The 22,633-nt window shown below is 40.0% G+C and overlaps 2 protein-coding genes across 3 annotated transcripts in view; both read left to right on the top strand.

Annotated features, from left to right (window-relative positions):
• Positions 1-3,677, top strand: part of ROCK1 (Rho associated coiled-coil containing protein kinase 1) — a 56,525-nt gene extending 52,848 nt beyond the window's left edge. For both annotated transcript variants that reach the window (XM_082236075.1, XM_082236074.1), the window contains one exon: positions 603-3,677. In XM_082236075.1, the coding sequence (XP_082092201.1) occupies positions 603-606 (4 nt within the window). In that variant the 3' untranslated portion in view covers positions 607-3,677. The remainder of the gene's footprint in view (positions 1-602) is intronic.
• A 2,747-nt stretch (positions 3,678-6,424) lies between these two features.
• On the top strand, positions 6,425-22,205 carry USP14 (ubiquitin specific peptidase 14). The gene is made up of 16 exons (XM_082233635.1): positions 6,425-6,607; positions 7,677-7,822; positions 10,020-10,052; positions 10,678-10,782; positions 11,372-11,475; positions 12,987-13,045; positions 14,199-14,329; positions 14,654-14,734; positions 16,002-16,090; positions 16,803-16,917; positions 17,718-17,783; positions 18,511-18,603; positions 19,224-19,352; positions 19,927-19,987; positions 21,231-21,338; positions 21,479-22,205. The coding sequence occupies exons 1-16, from the start codon at positions 6,592-6,594 to the stop codon at positions 21,628-21,630; spliced, it is 1,488 nt and encodes a 495-aa protein (XP_082089761.1). The 5' UTR covers positions 6,425-6,591; the 3' UTR covers positions 21,631-22,205.
• Positions 22,206-22,633: the final 428 nt, after the last annotated feature.

Genomic DNA, 22,633 nt, shown 5'->3' with positions numbered 1-22,633 from the left:
GCTTTTCATTTTGAAGCAGGATAGAAATGCTATTTTAAAAAACCCCCAAAACAAACTTTGATCCTAGATTAGGCACAGCTCTGTGAGTTGTACTAATGAATAAAGCATATATAAACACATTCAGGATTCTGTATTATTTCATTTATGTTGTGATATTACCAGAAATACTAATTATATTTGAATATCTGAATCTACGGAGTGTATAGTGAGGTTTGGGCATAATTCTTTACATTCAGATAAGTGAATTTTCACATAGCAAGTGGGTGGATAGTGGGACCTGTGTGTGGTTTGCAATTGATAGCAAAGTTTACATTTTTACCATCATACCGTGGCAATCTGCTTCCAGTTGCAGCTTCTCAACACAAATGCACACAGTAAAAAACCCCAAAAACATAAAAACCCCCAAAATGTTCAGTATGTACATAGGATAATCTTCACTAATGTTCCATTGTCTGCAGAATATCAAATGTAACACTGCTCTAACATGCCTCTGGTACATTAACTCCTGAACAATATTTTAAATATTGTTGACCTGTTAAACTAAACAACATAATGAAAAATGAGGCAATTCTAATGGTGTCTTTTTCTTTTTTTCTTTCCAGTTAACAATATATGCCGTACTCCATGGAATCTGGCTGAGTCTGAGAAAGCTGTGCTTTTTTCCACCATACAGGGCAGTGCAGACTGGTTGTTTGTTACAATGCAATTATCACAGGCTTCAGGGCTAAGACTGCTATTACTCTCTCCTCCTTGCTTTGGCACAAAAAGCACGCTGAGGGTGTCTTATTGCGGGTTTGCCTTAAGGTAGATTAGATTAATTATTACTATGTAATGCAAGTAAAAGCAAATAAAGCTTAGCTAGAAATAAGTTTAAACTGCTGCCTTTTTGGATTTCTAAAAAATAAAACCGCCAGCTAATCATGATGGAATGCAGTGAGCTTTTCTTGTATCAATGAGAATAAGAGGACTATTTACCCTGTGGGAAGGATATTTATATCAAGATAAGCACACAAATATGAGTATAGAAAGAAGGTATCTCAAACTGAGAAGGACTGAATTTTCTTTGAAGACTCAGAAGATGTGCAGAAAACAGCAAAATTTGCTTGAAAACAAATATAATCACTTGTGCCTTTTCTGCATTGTTGTTAATGCTAATAATTCATCATGACAGCTCAAGGTGTTAAATATTTTGCTTTACAAAATACTGATTCTGCATATTTGTAAAGGGGGAGAAAATGAGTAATTGCATGTAATCTATGCATTGTTGCCAAGCCATACAGAATTTTACTTCTAGAGGCATTAGAAACTAAGTTAAAACAACCAAGTTTGGAAGCATATTTTGGTACATATTTTTTTCTATAATTTGTATAACATATTGCATTAACAATTTGAAGTGCTAATTATAGCAAATACACACACCCCACAAAATGTATGCACTGTTTGAAATGTAAATTATTGTTAGAACACTTTTAATGGATGTTGCCCTTTTAGTGCCTTAATCTGTTTTACTGCCATGTCAAATAAGTGTAGAAATCTCAAATACCTATTATGTGTCAGTGGTTTTATTGATCAAAGTATTATAGAAGCTAGTTCCATTTTCATGTGTACAATTTTAAATGAAATTGCCTGTTACCAAGAGAGATTTTAATCATAAACACAAAAAAAAACAAATGCTTGTACCACGAATTTGAAACACCTAGAACACTTTAAAATTCCAGATAATACAGGAATTGAGTACATTTTAAGCTCTTGCTTTGTAGCAGGAATATTATTGTGGTATGAACAGTATGGCTTATTTTATTTTTTAACCAAATACCTCTTCAGTAACTTATAACAGCTTTGCAGTTGTGTATTAAATAAGAAGCACTGGAAAACTGATTCGTCTACATGACGATTTGCATGTTTAAAGTGGTATTGAAAGCCACACTAATAGATATGTAATAAGCATATCTGTTATTACTATGGTAATGACTCGTGCTCATTTAATACAAAATAAAACTAATTTATGGAAGAACTATTTTGAAAATGACTGTGGTATTTTTCTCCAGAATACACTTCTTAGGAAGTTTGGGAAATTATGATGCTTTACAAACAGATAACTGTCAACATATTTAAATCTGATACAAACTTGATAAATTTTTTTAATTACATTTTTATAATGTCATACTACATTTTAATACAGGGTAAAGTAGAAAAAAAATTCATAGGACTTTGAAGAATTTATTTTGATATGTGAATTGTTAAATCCCATTTAGTAAGCACATAATGACTTTCATCAAAAGGAAATTATACCAGGTACACAGCTCTTAAAAGAGAATATTTACATATATTTTAATTTATAATTAAGTCATGAATAGTAGTAAAAACCTGTCAAGCTTTTTCTGCACTCTTTGGAAGTCAGTGATCCTGTGCTATCCCTAAACAGAAGTAGCACGGACTCTTAATTAGATGATGAGACGGGGATGGCCAGAGAAGACTGACAACAAATTAAGTGTTGGGTTGTAGCAGGGGAGACCATGAGGAAGGTCAGAATTGTTCAGGAACAGATTTTCTTAAATCGGGCCTTGAGGAAGGAGAGAAAAATGGTTTGAGGAAGGAAAGGGAAAGACGGAATGGAGGGCAGCATGGCATAAGCTGCCAAAAGCAGCAACAGGGAGGGAGAGACAAAGGAGAGAAGGCAATAGATGAGCTTGTGACAGCCACGGAGTAAGAATTGGTGTGAGAGGGAACATGCAAGAAGAGGTGGAGCAGAGAGGTTGACCACTGTAAGTTCTTAAAACTGAACAGGGAAGCAACACTGGAAATAAGTGGGGGCTGATATGGCCAAAGTGAAGAAAAGGATGAACCCACCTTAAGGAGAGGAAAATGGAGAAAGGCCAGCAAGTGATTTGGGCAGATAGTGATTTTGGTGCTTGCTTCCCCTGGTTCAAAAGGTGCGGGTTTTTTATTCTGTTTTCTTGATTAAAGTTGTATAATTGTACACTGTTTCCATGAAGATGGATAGAAAATAAATGTTTATTTACAGATGGGTATAAGCATTACCTGTAAATGTGCAATTTACAGCCTTTTTGCCAGATTAAAAATTTTGGTAGAGGGGACGAGGGGTGCCTAGGAGGGAGGATAAGAGAGTACTCACAACCATATATACATATGGTAGCTTAATAGCAACAGAACTAACATAGAATTTGATAGGAGAGGGAGAAGGGTATTGATGCAGAACAATACTGATCCTTGCTGAAAGCTATGTGGTGACATTTCATGAGTGTTCACCTGTTACATTCTGGAGAATTATGCCTAAGCCCCAAATTTAGGGTGCCCAATTGGTTTCATCTCCAGGGCATATTGTTATATTCAGGAATCAATTCCTATGGTGGGTAGATGAACCTGTTAAAATACTGATTCCTGCCCAGTTCTGAATTTGGTATCAGGCCTCTCCGCCACGCAATGTCATTATATTGTGAGTTAATGTTCCCATTTAAGTTATGTATTGTATCAAGATCTGATATATTTTCTCAGTATTGTTTGTTTTCACTGTGCTGTTTTGTTCTCTGGTGTTCCTCAACCCATATGTATATATCTTCTACCTTATCAGTCCACTTCATGAATCATTTGGAGTAGCTGTTGCCTGTAAAACATTATGCTGCAATAAACCAATGAGTCTGTAAAATGTCACACAAGTTCATTATCGTTTCTTTAGAATGCTATGGTTACTATTCTGAATGAAGTGTGTTCTCAATAATCAGAACAATAAACATCTGCTACATATATGGTAATTCTTAGAATATAAATTTTGTAGGGGAAAAGAAAGTATGGAATTAAGAAAACAATTGGAAAAATCACCTATTGATAAATATTCATTGGGCCTAACAATGTGTAGACTTTTCTCAACCCTCTGGAGACAGAAGGAAGAGATGGACTAGAGGAAATTCTTATCTTGAGAGAAGGCTGTCGGAAGATTTAAAGCTGGCAGTTCAGTGACTCCAAGACTTACTGTGCTACCTACTCACAGCCACGTGCATGAGGTGGTCATAGGATTACTCAGTGCTCTTTTTCTGGAGGGGTACGCGGGTATGCATACCCCTAAACATTTTGTGAATCTTTGTACTTTTGTCCATTTACAGTGGTACCTTGGGTTAAGAACGTAATTCGTTCTGGAGGTCCGTTCTTAACCTGAAGCACCACTTTAGCTAATGGGGCCTCCTGCCGCCGCCGCACCGCTGCTGCGCGATTTCTGTTCTCATCCTGAAGCAAAGTTCTTAACCCAAGGTAATATTTCTGGGTTAGCGGAGTCTGTAATCTGAAGCATCTGTAACCTGAAGTGTATGTAACCCGAGGTACCACTGTACTGTATTTATTTTCCCCGATTTGAACTATAAAATGGTGATTTTCTTGAGTCAAAATGAGAGTACCCCAATCTTTTTTTTAGAAAAAAAGCAGTGGGGTTACTGCCAATAGACTAGAATCCCTCTTCCAATATGTGGCATGCAAATAATATGACACTGTAGCACAGGCCAATGTGATGCCCTCTAGATGTGGAACTACAGTTCTGATATTCACTGACCATTGGCTATGCTGGTTGGGGTTGGAAATTGCATTCTAACAATAGGAGGATACCATGTTGACTTTCCCCTGCTGTAAAGGATCTGGATTCTTCTCTGTGGGAGGCAAATCGGGACGTTGACTGTACGGTCATACCCCATATATGTGCTTCAAGTTAAGTATTTTTGGGTTGCGCTCCACAGTGACCCGGAAGTAACGGAGCGCGTTACTTCTGGATTTTGCCGTGCGCATATGCGCAGACGGTCAAAATGTCACGCGCATGCGTGGAAGCGGCAAAACGTGACCACAGATGCGGGTTGCGTTCGCTTCAGGATGCGAATGGAGCTCCGGAACGGATCCCATTCACATCCCAAGGTACCACTGTATTGAAGCTACTCTAGGAAGCTTTCCCTTATATTCAGATCTGATGGCAATTCAAGCCCAGCCAGTTATTGGCATGGTTCAAGTCCCTACTGGCAAGGGAAGTCAAGAGAGTGGTGCCCGAGTTGTCCCAAGTGTAAGCTGCTCTCCGTCAAGCCACAAAGGCAAAAGGGGCCCAAGCAGCTCTAAGGAGAAGGCTGCAGCCCAAAGCCTGCTCTAAACAGAGTAGCCACTGAAGGAAGTGGCTGGGTTACCTTATGTACATATGTTCTCATAGGGCTTATGTTCTCATAGGGCTGACAAATTGGACCAGACGCTTCATTCAACATTGGCAATTTTGAGTGGCACATTTGGGTTGTGCTTTCTTTGAGGTGGCTCCTCAACTCTGAAAGTTTAGACAGTGAGTTTCTGATGACAAAACATTTTCATTAGGCACTGGGAGCACATTAATGATTGCTCTGGTGTAATTGTTCTCATGCTGCTCTATTCATAGAATCATAGAGTTGGAAGAGACCACAAGGGCCATCGAGTCCAACCCCCTGCCAAGCAGGAAACACCATATAGAATAATAGAAATTAATTGGGCTTAAAAAGAATAACAGTTATGTATTGCATTCTGTGTACTGTTGGAAATTGCACTGGAATCAGAGTGACCTGATGAGTAGTCTACAAATTGGAGGAATATTAAATCACAGATCAAGCACTATAGACAGAACCATCACACTGCCTCAAAGACAATGCTTTTTCATCAAAGCTGTGAATATATACAGCTCTTATTTAATAAGGATGCCCTTAAATCAACCTAGAATTCAGGAGCCTTGGTAATGAGGGAGCTTAGTGTAAAAAGATTTCCATTTCTGGCTGCAGATTGCAGGTGGGTTATATAGGTATGGAAATTTGCAGATGAGCTGGGAGATGCACTTTCACACAACTCGAGTGAAGTGTGACACTTTTCAAAACAACCCTAGAATGCAGCACCTCTAAGCAATTTATCAGAGAAAACAAAATATGTATCTTTAATGATCAGGGCTAATAGTTTGTTGGATAAAAGACTAACACTTCTTGCCACAATCATAATTTCCTTTAATAGTTAGTAAATTGGGTACTTGACTAACAGTTTGCCAGCAAAATGGGGCCAGACAAATATAAAGCAGTAATTTCTAAATACTTGGGGGATTCCTTAGGTATGCAGGAATATATAAATGTATAAATAAGAAACACGTCTTTAAAAAACAACAATCTCAAAAACCGCCCAAAGAAAGTTGTGTTAAGTTTGTCAAATCTATGGCTGAGCAGTTGCGACAGAGAACTCGTCCATCCAGCGGGGTTTACATCTGAGTAACTAACAGGACATACCGGGTCCGATCACGAGGCTAAGCAGGCGGAAGCAGCGCGACTGACGGCGAAGCTTCCTCACGCGAGCGGCTCCCTTCCGAAGCCGCCGCCGCCGCCGCGCGCCGCGGCCACTGGGGGCAACAGCGAGGCGGCCTTTCCGGAGTTGCGCGCGCACCCGTCCGCGCTTGCAGCGTCATCCTGAGGGGCCGGTTTGAATGAGACCCCGAGGAAAGGAAGCGCCGCGCCGCCAGAGCTCCTTCTCGCTTCCTCTGCGCGCCCTGAGCTGCTGCCGCCGCCGCTCCCGCCTTCTTCCTGCAGGCTGCTCTCGCTCGCCGCCATGCCGCTTTTCACAGGTGAGCCTGCTCCGCCTCCCGCCACCAGCGCCGCGCAGGGGCCTAGTGCGGCTTCTCCTTCGTAGGCCTTGCTGGGGTCCTTCCGTTCCCCGGGCCGGGGGTCGCTTGCACGGGACTGGGCGGGCTGCCTTCTCTGAAGGGCCTTCCTGCCCACCAGAGACAGGGGGAAGGAGGGAAGGCGGTCTTTATCAGGTGCGAAGTTGGCTTGGCATCATGGAGACACCTGGCCTGGTGAGGGAGGAAGAACTAGGGGGTCGCTTATTGTTTGCAAGGGTCCCCTTCCTCTCCAGGAAAATGGGGTTGCTGCACACTAAGCCTTCCTCTTGTCTTCTCATGCACTGGGCTCCTTTTGATCACAACATGGAATACGGGACCTTCTTCATAAGTTATTTTATGCACACACACACATCTTTCTTCCTTTTCCCCAGTGGTGATATGTGCCGCAAAGGAGAATATAGTGGGCTCCTGTGTGGGAGTGTGAGAATTTTGTTGAATGCTGCTAGTCATGCAGTAGTGAACGGGAGCTTTCCCTCTAGAAATCACCTTTGCATACAGCTGTTAAGACGGAGTCCTTGCTCTCCTTTTCATCTAGTAGCTTTCTGTCTAGCCTTCTTTTTTTGTCTTTAAAAGTGAACAACAAAATGATGGTTGGTGTTGATGCCATTGGTGTGATCCATAAAGATCAGGACGTGATGCATTGGGAGGTACTGAGGACTTTTGGGTCTTCTGAAGACCAGTGGTTTACATGATGAATAACACTGTGGTGTCTCAGCTTGCACATGTGAAAGCTTTGGTGGAAGTGCAAATAATGACCCAGTTTGCAAGTAATGCTAAGCCCACCCATGGCTAAGTAAGAACCATATAAGATTCATTATTCTGCAAAGTTCTTGACTGCAGAATCCTTTGTGCTTGAATAGTGAATCTTTCCTTTAAATTTGTGCTTTACAATATTTCACTGTAAAATGAAATATAAACCTCTATAAACCTTTTCAGTGTATACAGCATGTAAGAACTGCACACCGCTGTACCATAACTTGACAGTCCTATTTTTCTTTCCTCCCCCTTGCAGTTAACGTAAAGTGGGGCAAGGAGAAATTTGATGGAGTGGAGCTGAATACAGATGAACCTCCAATGGTATTCAAAGCGCAGCTTTTTGCTTTGACTGGAGTTCAGCCTGACAGACAAAAAGTGATGGTGAAAGGTGGAACTTTAAAGGTAGAGTTTGAGAATAATTTTCCCATACTTTTGTCATTGTGTGTTTTATAAATTTAGTGGATTGTTGCAGTTCTTAGCAGGAGAAAACATATTGAGTTTGGCTTGTGGGATTCAGGTAGAGAAGCACCAAAAAATTAAACAAAGCAGGTAACCATAAAGTGGTGCTTCCCTTTAGATACATATGTTTTGGGTATGGTAAGCTACATGGCTGAAAGGAAGACTACTTCCTGTGTGCAATGTGAGAACTAAAACTAGCATATTGATGCAAATCAAAGAAAGCTGGTCTGGTTTTGTGATGTTTTAGAGAATGTGTGTGTATACCAATTCACCAAAATGGGTGCAACCCACCAAGCGTTGCTTCCAGATGTGCCCTGTTCAAATGAACTAGAGCTCAGTAGTGCTTGGTAGGTTGCAAGAGGTCCATGCATGCAAATACATAGATACACATAGACTCTTGTTGCTTTCTTTTTAGTTTGATGCAGTGAGCTGATATGGTAAAAACTATGATATCACTCAGACTTTAAGCTTTGGCAATTTGATGCCATGAGTACTGCATGGAAATTCATTCCTGTGTCTAGGACATTGAAAAACTATAATGTGTCCTAAATAGGGCAACCATTGAGGAATGGTTGAAAAGCCTGGGTATATTTTGCTTGGAGAAGATTAAGACAAGACGTGAGAGCTGATATCTGAAGTACTGTTACTTGTTCAAGATGGAGCAGACTTAATTGTCTCTTGCTTCAGAGGGCAAGACTGAAAGTGATGCTTGGAATTGCAAAGAAATAGATTTTGGCTAAAATTATGTGAATACAGTGGTACCTCCGGTTATGAACGTAATTCGTTCCGGAGATCCGTTCTTAACCCCAAACCATTCTTAACATGAGGCGCGCTTTCACTAATGGGGCTTCCCGCTGCTCCTGCACGACTTCCACTCACATCCCGGGGCAAAGTTCGCAACAAGGAGCATCTGCTTCCGGGTTAGCAGAGCTCGTTACCGGAAGCGTTCGTAAGGAGGACTGTACGTAACCCGAGGTTCCACTGTACTTCCTAATGCCTGAACTGTTCAGCAGTTCTTGTAGGATGTGCCCATGTCTTCTTTGCTAGAGGTATTTAAACAGAAGAGGGATCTGTCAAGGATTGAGCAAGAATAAACCTTGAGGAAGCAACATGCACATACCTGTCTCTAATATGTAAACACTTTTCTAGTTGCCTTAGCAAGTAGTAGCTGTCAGTAAATAATTCCTTCCCGGCTAGCTTGAGAACTTGCTTATTTTTGCAGGTAAATAGCATGAAACACCTGCTATTTTATGGCAACTTATGCTTGTATATAGTTGGGAATATTTTCATATATAATTGGAAAACCTATAAAACATGAAGCAGTCTTAGATATTACACTGCTTATTGTATAGTTAATGGCTTGCACAAAGAATGGCATTAACAAATACAGTGGTACCTCAGTTTACGAACTTAAGCTGTTCCGGAAGTTGGTTCTTAAACCGAAACCGTTCTTAAACTGAGGCACACTTTCCCTAATGAGGCCTCTCGCAGCCAGTGCCCTTTCACAGTTCAGATTCCATTCTTAGACCGAGGTACCACTGTATTCATAATCTTCTGAGTCTGTGGCTTCGACTCTAGCTCCCATCCTTTGAAGGAAAGGTAATCCATTTGTGGGATTAGACTTCACACCTCTTCTTTTCCATAGTGACCCTCTGCCTTCACATAGTTTTGAAGGTTAGGGGACCATTGGGAATTGAATGGCAGGAGGACTGAAGCAGCAAGAAGGAATTGCTGAAAATCAGGGGGCCCACCTTGTGAGAGTGGAAGTGCTTTGGGGAACAAGCCCATGTTTGCAGTTCAGAGTGCCTGCAAGTGTACTCCCCATCCATTATACTGCACATTTTCAGTCTGTTCTGTGATAAAGGAATGCTCTGTGTGCACATAGGCTTTCCCTGTTTCTAATGGATGAGAGTGAGAGCTTTTACATAGGTGGGGCTCTATGTGTGTTCTTGAAGCTGCTGCACTGCAGTTCACATTGGTGCAATCTGCATAAAGTTATTCATGTTTTTGTTCTGTTGGAATGAATAGCACTTAACTACGTCTTTTGGGGGATTGTGCCTTGGGTTTTGCAGCTACTAGATCTGCTGACTCATCTTAATATTATTGCAGGCACTTAAATTTGTTTTGTTTTGTTCAATAGGATGATGATTGGGGCAACATCAAAATAAAAAATGTAAGTATTGCTCAGTGACTATATTGGGCTGGATGTCTTGGATCCTAATTTTTCTTCAGTGAATGGGCAGAGTTAACAGAATGAGACTTTTCTGCCCCCCTTCTCTCTACACTTTTGTGCCCCTGTCTTCTGTGCTTCTTTGGGGTTGGAGACCCTTGGTTATGGTGTGGAAGCTGCAGGTGGAGGGGGGTTGGGCAGAAATCCCCCCTTTTATGTGAATTGTTAAAACCTTGTTCTGTATTTGTTACAATTATTCAGCTGTGAATGTGGTAGTGGGGGGGTGGTTGTTTGTTTTTTAAAGAAGAAGCAAGCGTAAAGGTAGTAACAGAAAGTCAGACTTAATGGCTGATATAATGGCTGATACCATTACTTAGTAATCTTGGTAAAAAAATTCCTGAATGTTTAGTAAATAAAAGCATCACTGGAAAGAAGAGAGGCAAGGTTAATTAAGAATATGACAGAGCCTACATTTTAAAAAAATGAACTGGAATATACTGTGCTCAAAAATTATTTTTGAAAGATATTCCCTAACGTGCACAAGTAACCAAAGTGTTAAAGGTTCTAAACCACCATGCATTTTATTTCTTAATTGTCTAATTATAGTCATTGTTCTTTTTTTGAACAGGGCATGACCTTATTAATGATGGGTTCTGCTGAGGCACTTCCTGAAGAACCAATTGCTCGGCCTGTCTTTGTGGAAGATATGACAGAAGAACAGTTAGCCTCAGCTGTAAGCATATTTTTTCATCCCTTTGCTTCCTCATATTGCCACAAGTTTAACTTAATAATGTGTTGTGAACTTGCTTCGTTTTCAGAGAGAAGTCTAGATGTATAAGAGCTGCAAACCTAGTTTTGTATGCCTGAGAAGGGCGTTTGAGAAAGTCTAACAGTCAACTGCTTATTGCCTATTAAGCTAGGAAAATTTCAAAAGCAGTTTGTGGCATGGTGGTGGGGTAGCTGTTTAAAGGAAAGAAATTGGATTCATTGGACTACAGCAAGCCTTTGCATGAGTCTTAAGGTTGCAATACTATACTTGCTAGAAGTCAGCTCCATTGAACTCAATGGAACTGTTGAGTAGACTTGTATAGAATTGCACTTTGGATCCATAGTGGTGCCTTAGTTAAAAGTGTAAAAGCTGTTCTTTTTTTGTTTGTTTGAACAAACCACTTAATTTTGTCCACAGAAAAGTAATAGCTGTTCATGTACTAGCCTTAGCTGTGCAAAAGTGCTATAGAACTAAATGTTGAGAGTGCTTTTCTGGAAATCACTCAGGAAAAACTGCTGTAAAATATTCAAGCACTCTTATATTTTTGTGGTAGATGGAGTTACCATGCGGCTTAACAAATCTTGGGAATACGTGTTATATGAATGCTACAGTTCAGTGTATTCGCTCTGTGCCGGAACTGAAAGAGGCCCTTAAGAGGTAGGTTTCATATTTTATTCAATGATGTTCAAAATGATTGTTAAATAGAGATTGTGGCTTTGGGGGATGGGCTTCAGTATGAGCACCTTATTGTTTTTAGCATTCAGCTTCTCTTCTTAATGGGTACTAAATATATTGATGCTTACAATTTGGTAGTAGAATTCAGATCCAGTTAGTGATCTGCTTTTCTGCAAGTAGACTTAAACACTATTATGAATTATTTTAAAATTTGATTTCTGTTCCTATCCAATTTATTCCAGAATTTTTTCTGTGTCTTGTTTGCCTAGTGTAGCATATTCAGTATAATAGCTTCTATGTTGGCTTTTAAGAATACTTCTCAGGTTGCCAAATCCTAGAGTACTGTGATTTGAGATGCGCTTAAGACTGATATAATAATGCTTTCATATTAAGTAGTTGGTGCAAAATTAATTTGCCATGCCTTTAAAATAGTGTTTTCATGCTTAATGTTACTTCTGTGTGTTCTTTACTGCCACTTTGCTCCCGCTCTTTGTGAATTCATCAAGAAGCGGAATAGGCAAAGGTTAGTCTTGTTAGCTCTTTGGGAGGTAGGAATCAAATGAATGACTTGTATAACTTGCATATAAAACAGAGATTAATAGAAGTCATAACATTCTGAAGCATTCCAGATGGGTGAACAGTTCGGCTAAGCAACTCTTTATGGACTCATTGCCCTTTTAAGGCCTTGATTTGGATCTAAAGGTGCTCTTGTGCACTTGAAAGGCAGTTTTGCTTATGCAAGGTGGCTTTCTGTACTTTCTTCCTTTTCTGCTCTTTTGCTGCAGTCCCCTGTGCCACACTCCCATGTTCTCCCAGAGGGTTCTTTAACCCTTGGGTGTAGCTTGTCAGTGGGTATAGGAGACTGGTAGGGAGAGGAAGGGATCAGAAAGCCGTATTGCACAAGTGAAGTTCTGATTGCTCATGTTTGGGCCCAGGCGCTTGGCTTTTGAACAGTAACTTCATTTTTAGTAAATCCTGAGATGGTAATGATAAATATGGAAGCCATGGTAGGTGATGGTTGTGCCATAACTCAGTGTATAGAAATGCAGTTATTGGAAAGCAGAATCTCTGCAGAATACAGAACTGGTTTTATCTTGTGTTGTTGGGGAGATTCTGCTTTGGAGTAAATTTGTGGCCTCAGTTCATTTCTGTGTACAGTGAAAGGAGCCTAACGCTGTCCCAATGTCACTGGGAGTAGAATTTTTGGGGTGGGATGGAGGAACAAATAATGAGTAATCCAGACTTGGGGACACAAGGATCCTGGAAATCTTGTGCTTTCCTCTGCACATGTGTGCTCACTGTTCTGCAGACACTAGAAGACACATTTTCATTATTATTTTAAATGGAAGCTGACTCTCAATTTCTACACTTTCATTAGATAAGTTTTGCTCCAAGTAACACAGTCCTGATAAAGTCCACCTCAGCATTATTTTTGTGGGGGCTGCATTGATTCCAAGGCCAAATTAAATAACATGTTTTGAACATCTCTTTAGATATGCTGGTGCCTTAAGAGCTTCAGGAGAAATGGCCTCTGCTCAGTACATCACAGCAGGTTTGTATTTGACCATCAATGTAGAGCTTTCTGCTGCTTAAAAAACCCTCTTTGTAACAGAATTTTAAGGATTCTATTCACTAGATTATAACTGAGGGAAAACCAAAGGCAAGCGGTGTCTTAACAGGCAAAGAAACACATCTCACTGTCTTATTTTTTGTACTTCTGAAATGTCTAGGGTTGTCCCCACCCCAAATCAGCTACTATTGTTTTGTTGAAACTGATGGGTCCCTTACAACTCTCTAGTTCTATAATTCTATCAACAGTTAATAAGGTTTCTTGAGTTTTCAAAGAATCTGAAATATAACTAATGACTTCCAAGTGTGAAGTTTTATAATTGTGTTTAAAGAGCAAAAATTATCCTTATTCAAAGGTGCTCTCGAGGTGCTTCTGATAAATTTTGTAGCAACAATTGGCTTTGGGTGCTGTCAGATGGTGTGGTGGTTGCTCGTGAGTAACCAGGCAGGACTCTGACCTGTCTTTTACAGGTTTTATCGTGCAAACAATTTACAGTGCAGAGCCCAAAAGTTCATGTCTGACTTAGTCACTTGCAGAATCCGGGAGTGGCCCCTTCCGGCTTCTCCCCCAGCATAAGAACTTCGGCACCCCAAGTCTCCGCCTCCCCTCCTTGCGTTTCACCCCTCTGCGCAAGGTGGGCGACAGAAGTGGCGTGGTTCTCTCCTGGCTGGGTGAGGCGCTGGAGCTCTCCGCAGCATCCTCAAGCCCTTTCCTCGCTTGGCTGGCCCCTTCCCTCTCTACTCCACTGGAGGTGTGGCTTCCCCCACCGCTGGAAGAGGAGCTGCTCCTCAGGATTTTTGTAGGCTCTCTGTATCCCAATGGCCCCTCTGCCTCCCTCCCCGTTCCGATGGCAGTCTCCTGACATTTGCCATTCAGGATTCTTACACACTGAATCTCCACATGCAGCAGTTTAGTCTGTTACAAGGGTGTGATGTGTTTAGTCCTGTTTTGCAGGTAGATTGTTGGGGCGTATGATGTAAAAAATTAAGTAGCTCTGCTCTAAAAGCAATACTATGGTATACAATAAAAAGGGAAATATTTATTTGAACTATATTGTGTTTATTGTATCTATCCTTTAGTGCTTAACAATTTAATGTTTATTCACTTTTAAAAACAACTCTGTTTTATTTTTAAGCTCTTAGAGATTTATTTGATTCCATGGATAAAACCTCCTCTAGTATCCCTCCCATCATTCTCCTCCAGTTTTTACATATGGCCTTTCCCCAGTTTGCGGAGAAAGGGGATCAAGGCCAATATCTTCAACAGGTAAATGCTTTTATTTTACTTTCTAATATTCAGGCAGCATAAGTCTCCCCAAATTACATCTATTGTTCAACGAGGTTCATATGTTTCAGTTGTGAGGCAATAATTAAGTACAAACCTACATACAGTTTATGTAAACTTGAATTTAATAATTGTATTTATATGATTCTGTAGCAACTATGAAGAAAAGCACTTTTGAAATAATGTTAAGATTTCAGATTTATGATGTTTGCAGTAAACTCAAATTAGTATATTTATTGCAACTTCTTTTGTCAAACCCGAGCTATCACTGTGCCAAACGTTTGCTTTTCTCTGCTTCTTTCATAGGATGCCAATGAATGCTGGGTTCAGATGATGCGAGTCCTGCAGCAGAAGTTAGAAGGAATCGAAGATGACACAGTTATGGAAGTAAGTGGTCTTAGTCTTACAATCCTGGAGAAAATGGCATTAACTCTGTGCTCAGCCAAAAACAGAAACAACTTTTGATTTTGACACACACAAAAAACCATGTGCTGACTGTGTGCAAGTTTTGGGGTAAACCTTAAGGACTTTGACCTTTAGTACATAACATTTTAATATGTTTATTATACTACTGCATAGCTTCATTTCCAGAGGCTTGCCAAATGTGTATCCCCCCCCAATAGTTGAACAACTGACTGCAGTGGCAACAGAAACCCGTCCACATTTTTTACTTAGAATTGAAATCTCAAATATTAGTACTGTGTAGAAAAAACCTTGAGTAGCAACTACAGGAGTAAGAAACTCAAGCTGTTGAATACACCACCTTCAATAAAAAGTTGCTTTGATGGAGTATATCTGAGGTACATACTCATAGAGGTTTCAGAGAGCACAACTGTCCTCATTTATCCAGTGTTAAGGAACAGCTTTAAGCTCACACAATGGGTTTGTCCATGCAGAGCTCTCCTTCATATTGAAGAGGATAGGGGAGCATTAGAGCTCTCCTATTCACTAAGAGCTCCTGACCGAGCTAATGTAGATTCTGAATGTGCTGGAAGCAGTCAGTGGCTTCCACATGTGGAGTACCCACTCAACCTGGTCTCACTTCCACTCCCTGCCTTCCTCCTTCCATGTCCTGCAGCTGCTTTAAGCAATTTCACATAGGGAGAGGAAGTGGTCTACTTTTCAACAGCTGTCAAAGCTCAGGTCTGTACCCAGTCTTAATAAGTGCAGTAATACTGAAGGTCAGGCATAACATTGTAAGAGTAAAGGAACTGGGAAGATGTAATGTGGCTTAAAGAAGCTCAGAATGAGAAGTCTGTCTCAGAGCACAGTTCAAAGTGTTGGTATTGACCTTTAAAGCCCTAAATAGCTTTGGCCCTGTATACCTGCAGGAGCATCTCCACTTCCATTGTTCAGCTTGGACACAGATCCAGCTCCGAGGGTCTTCTGACGGTTCTCTCACTGCGAGAAGTGAAGTTATAGGGAACCAGGCAGAGGGCCTTCTCGGTAGTGGCACCCGCCCTGTGGAATGCCCTCCCATCAGATGTCAATGAAATGAACAACTGTATGACTTTTAGAAGACATCTGAAGACAGCCCTGTATAGGGAAGTTTTTAATGTGTGATGTGTTACTGTGGTTTTACATTTTGCTGGAAGCAAATGGGCGGCATATAAAGAATAAATTGTATTATTATATTACTACTTTGTTTTTACAGACTGACTCTGGAGCTTCAGGAGCAGCAGCAGCACCTCCTAAAAAGAAGAGCTTAATTGACCAGTTTTTCAGTATTGAGTTTGAAACTATGTATCCTAAACGTTACTGGCAATACATGGGGGATGATGTTCATGGTAATAGCAACATGGGCAGGGTTGGGATTTTACTGACACAAGAGGAAACTTTTTTTTTCTCTAATGGGCGATTCTTAACATAGAATAGAAATAAGGAATGGCAAGTGGATAGAGGGAAATGAAAATCTAAGTTTGGGAAATCTCCCCAAGTGGGAGCTACACAAACTTTGCTTGTTTGTTTGTGAATCTGGGGCAGGGGTGAGGAATCTGGGGCCTTCCAGATGTTGGACTTCAAGACTCATCCACGCCAGGCAGCATGGCCAGTGGTCACAGGCGATGGGAGTTATAGTCCAGCAGTCTCTGGATGGTCACAGGTTCCTCATCCTTGCTGTGATGTAGCAAGGTTTCAAATCAAATAAAAACACAGCCAGCTGTTTTTGTTAAACATTTCCAAAGTTGCAAGGGGCGGGTGGCAGGTGAAGTTCATGCCAGGATGCGCAAATGTGTCCTGCACTGTTTGTTAGCAAAATAATTGGTCACTGCTCTCAAAACAGCTTTCCTTGAAATAAGCACCATTGTTACACAGCAAATTAAAACATACTGAAATGAAGAGTAAGTACTGACTGGCACTCGTTTTAACTGTTTCATTAAGCTCAGCAGTGTTTAAATAGAGCAGCAGTTCTAGTCTTTGCATATACATATATATTTGTCCTTAACATTACGCAAAGCATGAAATGCACAGAAGCAGAAGAGGAGGATGTCACAAAAGGAAGAGAGAATCAACTCCAACTTAGTTGTTTTATCAATCAAGAAGTAAAATATCTTTTCACGGGTCTTAAACTGGTGAGCAACTTCACTTCATTGTCTCTGGAAGTTGCTTTCTTTCTGTAGCACAGTGCTTGAAAGGCCTTGCTTACTTTTTGGCTGGCTTGAAAACAAACCACAAAAAGTTGGTGGGGATAGGGAGAAAAAATTGTTGTGTGGCTTGTTTGGACATGAAATGCAGATTTGTGTCCTGAACATGTACTCCCAACTTTTAGGTGTCTTAATCTGTAAAGCAGAATTGCATTGCAAGTTATGTTTCGCATTTTGCCTTCTCTGTCCCATCTGATTGCTATGTATAAACCATATCTTTAGTAGCTTATTTTTTTTCTATGCTAATAAAGAAGAGGACTCTCCTCCCTCTTGGTCTCCTTCAAGACTGATGTAGGTGTTAAGGTAGAAGGCTGAACATGAAATGAAGACTAGTATCCTAAGTGTGACTACAAGATTAAGAACACAGAACAAATGTTCAGTCTAGATTGGGTTGTATGAGCAGATGTCTGATTGTACAGTTTGGAATGTCAACATTTGCTTTTTAGTTCAAACTTTAAAATGCAAACTCAAAATAGGCTCCATTGTCACCAGGTGATAGGCATTTCAAAGACATCTCCCAGTGTTCCATATCTCCCTATTTTTAATCTTGGTGATCACTTGAAAGTGCTTCAGAAATTACTGCATTTAAGACCCATCCATTGATATAGGCTACATCTTATTTGGTAGAAAGCAAAATAAAAGCAGGGAAGAAGGCAAGTTAAGACACCAAAGCAGGGGTTTTGGAATGATCTTGTATGATGTAATGTAGTATTATGTTTCTGTTTCAGCGTCTTCAAGAAGAAATTACCAAGCTGTCTCCAACGTTGCAAAGAAATGCACTGTACATAAAATCTGTGAGTAAAATTTGTAGCCATAAAATCATTTATGTTGACATTTTAGAGGTGTAGAGAGTAATAAAGTTCAAAGACCCTACAATATCAATAGATTGGATTTTGTTGTGCTGCATAAATTGGAGAAGTACGCAGTATAATTCTAAGTAGTGTAATCTGATACCCCATTCCAATACTGTAACAAGCTTATGGGAGTAACTTGTATCACCTGCACAATGTGCATGTACCTTGCTGGGAGTGGGGGTAGTGTGGGGCTGGGTAAATAGCGCAAACCAAATATGGGAACCTGATACTACTTGTACTAAAAGGTATGTATTTTGTTTGTGGATTTTGCACATAATCCAGTTACAGTGGTACCTCAGGTTACAGACACTTCAGGTTACAGACGCTTCAGATTACGGACTCCGCTAACCCAGAAATAGTACCTCGGGTTATGAACTTTGCTTCAGGATGAGAACAGAAATTGTAGCGCAGTAGCAGTGGGAGGCCCCATTAGCTAAAGTGGTGCTTCAGGTTAAGAACAGTTTCAGGTTAAGAACGGACCTCCAGAACAAATTAAGTTCTTAACCCGAGGTACCACTGTATATGGAATTCAGTGTTCTTATTTTCAGTGAAATTTCTTCTTGTAATCCAGGGTCATACAGGATATAAAGTTTAAAATGAATGCATACTTCATTTGCTTCCACTTGCAGCTAAGTAGTTACTGCTGTGAATATTTTGCTTGTTTTAGTCCAAGATAAGTCGCTTGCCTGCCTACCTGACTATTCAGATGGTTCGTTTCTTTTACAAAGAGAAAGAATCTGTGAATGCCAAAGTTCTCAAGGTAGGTGCTTCATACATTATTATTATTGTAATTATTTAAATTTGCATATAGCTCTTCATCCAGAAGATCCCAGAGCCATTCAAAACACCACTACAGTTCTGCTTGTTGATCCACCTGGTGGTCAACAAGATGCTAAGTGAACTTGGGTGCTTCCATGTCAATTTAAACTGTTGTGATAGGAGTGAAAGCTGAACCACCATAGCCCATTTGATTAAGAGCATGATTTTTCTGCTAGAAAATGTTTCAGACCATGGGATAGTATGAAAGCTATAACATGACAGAACATTCTGCAGACATTCACAGAATATATTTTTATATGTTAAGGCTAGGCTATGGAAAGGGCTATTAGCTCCAGCATATACGTTATGTGCAAAAAGTTCCAGATTTAGTAACTAGAATTTCCAGGTAGAAACTTGTGAGTTGCTGCCAGTCAGGAGTCTGTATAAGGCAGCTTGCCATGTTCATAAATGGTTGTTTTTTTTTTTAAGTAAATCCTGAGTGAATGTGTTAAATTAACTGCATTTAAGGCTGTCCTGGGAAATGGTGTCTGTGGTGGTCAGTTAGCTTCATATGATACTTTACAGAGATGTTAAGCAACCCTCTCTTCTAACTGCTCCTAGGATGTTAAATTCCCTCTTATGTTGGATGTATTTGAGCTATGTACATCGGAACTGCAAGAAAAGATGACCCCATATCGATCAAAATTCAAGGAACTAGAAGACAAAAAAGCGAATCAGCAGCCAAAGAACGTAGGTGACCTATTAAGATTGGTTTAGCAGTGTACCTAATTTTCTTTTATACGCAAGCCTTAAATAAGAGCCAGCACTGGACAAGTGAACCGTTATGACCCAAACATCATTTAGATGCTTTATAATAATGCTGTATTTTCAAAAATTTAAAGACTTGAGTATCAACATTTGCTGTTGAATTTCATTAGTTTCTAGACCTAGTAATTGTATTAGCCACAATTTTTTAAAATAAGTATGCAGCTGCCATTTCCCTCTTGCTGACAAAGACTTCCCTTTAATTTTATTAATGAGGAAATTAATAGATAATCCCACTTGTTGAAAGCAGAGTGGCTAGTTCTTCATTGGTTGTGCTTCTTACTCTGGCTGTGATACTTTTGGAGTTTCTGTAATGCTTTGACACACCATGTAATTTGCTCCAAAGACTTTTTAACTTTTATTTAGAAATTGTTTCTCATTGATGAAGGTGATCAGTGACCATTTATTAGGATGATATGTTATTTTATTTTTAATGTATTTCTCTTTTGCCTTATATGAACATAACTCATGTAAACCATAAACATGTTTATTTTTTAAGTCTAGTAAAGGTGATGGTGCACAGAAGGAAGTTAAATACGAGCCATTTTCCTTTGCTGATGGTAAGTGGAAATTGAAAGGACTTTGGATACATTTAAAACGCTACTGATTTTTTTTCACCTTAGATTACCATAAGGCATTTAGGTATTGAAAATGGACAAAACACATAAGCATTTTTATTATTTCCTTGTCTGAATATCTGAAGATATATTTGACCAAGTGAGTGAAGGGTGTAAGTGGTGTCTGATAAATTGCACGGCTTAATATTTGAATAGTACTTGATTGCAGTATCTATGGTACAAAAACTAAAGCTCACAACTGCTACAGAAATATAATAGGAAAGAGATCAGGTGAGATCATGTCTTTGTACCAGACAAGGATTTGATCTTCTACACTCTTTTTTGTTGTTAAAGTAGATGATTTTAAAATTTTATTTTGGCTTGCACTTGTTAAAATGGAACTGTGTGTGGTTTTTCTACACATGTTGTTTGTAGTCTGCCGCAGATAACAAGTCTGGACAAAAATAACACAGGTAGCAAGGCTGATTTCTTCCCAAAGCCTGTTACATGTAGTTCTGCTATTTGCTCTGTGTGTCTGCAAATTTCCTTAACCCCAGACACTGCTTAATTTTGTGGGCAGTCTCTTCCTTCACATGCTTAATTTGGTGTTCTTGGGTGTGTGCTTATGTGGAGAGAATGCATTCATGAATAAAACTTAGTTGAACCCAACTTTAATCCAAATGGTTTAAAATGTATTTTGTATTAAATGGCTTAGTTGCATTTCCCCAGAGCAGGGATGGGGAATCCGTGGTCCTTCAAATGGATTAAGGATCATAGGAATTGTAATCTAGCAGCATCTGGAGGGCTATAGGTTCCCCATCCCCACCCTAAAGCTCTAAAGCAGGGGTTGGGAGCCTTTTTGACCCAGTGGGCAAGCCACTTATCAGTTCCAATTCTCATGGGTCAACTTTGGCAGGTAGACCTCTTGTCAAAGTCGCTTACACAGTGCTGGGTGTCAAGTATTTTTGCAGCACTGGGTGGTAAAGCTGCTTTCTGCAGGAATCCACTGTGCAATCAAGTACCCATGAGGAACTCGAGCTGCACAGCTGATTTAGCTGCTTCAGTATCTGCCTGACACTTGATACCACATGGGCAAGGTTTGGGGGAAAGTAGGCTTGTGGGCCAAATCTGCGGGATGGAAGTTTCCCATGCCTGCTGTAAAGATTCCTGTGGCAATCACAAAGAGACATGGGTTAAGTGTGCGGATTGTTTACTGTAGTGTTACATTATGATCTTTCTCCCCCAGATATTGGCTCCAACAACTGTGGATATTATGACCTACAGGCAGTGCTAACACATCAGGGAAGATCTAGTTCTTCTGGACATTACGTATCTTGGGTTAAAAGAAAACAAGGTACTGAGGCAATTTTAGACGCTAGCAAAATAATAATACATGGAGGTTGGCTGGTTTTATTGAATGATAAATTGGAAATCCTAGCTCTGAATAGTTCATGTAATATGTGGTATTAATTTACTATTTCTTTTTCTTCACAGATGAGTGGATTAAATTTGATGACGACAAAGTCAGCATTGTTACACCTGAAGATATTTTGAGGCTATCAGGGGGTGGAGACTGGCATATAGCTTACGTTCTACTTTATGGGCCACGCAGAATCGAAGTAGTGGAAGCGGAAGCTGATCAATAGACTTCATTTTTACCATTTCTGCCTAGGTGTGAAATAAATTTCTTAATTCCAGAGCTTCACAGAGGCTGCAAAATTGGTTCCTTCAGTCTACTGTCATTTGGAGCGGCAAGGAAGCAAATCAGGTTTTGAAACTGACCTCTGCACTAAAGTCACTACTACAGTCACTCAATAGTTGTTATATTTGAAATTGATTTTAGTTTTCAGGTTGCAAAAAAGACCATTTTAAAACAACTAAATTTTAACAAAAGTAAGCAGGCCTCCTGCCCTTTCCTCTAATGTTATCAGCAAGATATTTATTACACACCTATTCATGCATCATTTTGTTGTTAATTCTTGCATGGTTTCTACCAGTTCAGTAGCTGTCGATCCTTTCTATTGTGTCTTGACAGCTTTGTCAAGTGGAATATCAATTGTTGCCTCAACATGTAACACAGTGCTGCTGCCCATAGCCTATGGAAATATGGCTACAATCACGTATTTGTCCAGCCTGATGTGCCAACCTGGTCTGTTCTGTTGCTGGCATTCCATGACTTTGAATAAATGGTGATCAGTAATGATGGTGCTTCTTACATAAATGTTTGGTGTTTTGTCTTCTTGCTAGAGCTTAATCGTATACCTCTTGGCTTGTATCCAGTGCAGGGCTAAGCATCCCATCCAGCTTCAACAGGAAACCAAAGAATACAGTTTAGCAAAACTGTGATTGAGTGGTTTAAATTGAGGTAAAGGAGAGGAAGTGGCTACAGTTTTGGGAAATAGTTCTTAATAAAAACTTATTTGAAGAGGAGCAATCTACCTTCTTATACTGCATGTTGATGTTATATGCTTTTAAACGGGTTTAAATACTATGATGGGTTTCTGTAAGTTGGTGCTGTGTATAGAAGTTAATGTGTAAGCAGTCACTTCTGTTCCACCATATTCTTATTCTTTCATCCTGTTCCTCCTAGAAATCTTACAGGCTTAATAGTTGGTACACTTTCCTAGTCCAGTCTTATCTCCATGGAAC

Source organism: Podarcis vaucheri (assembly GCF_965113315.1).
Source record: "Podarcis vaucheri genome assembly, chromosome: 8".
In the NCBI taxonomy this organism is placed as follows: domain Eukaryota; kingdom Metazoa; phylum Chordata; class Lepidosauria; order Squamata; family Lacertidae; genus Podarcis; species Podarcis vaucheri.
The sequence above is the reverse complement of the archived record's forward strand: the minus strand, read 5'-3'. Positions and strand labels throughout refer to the sequence as shown.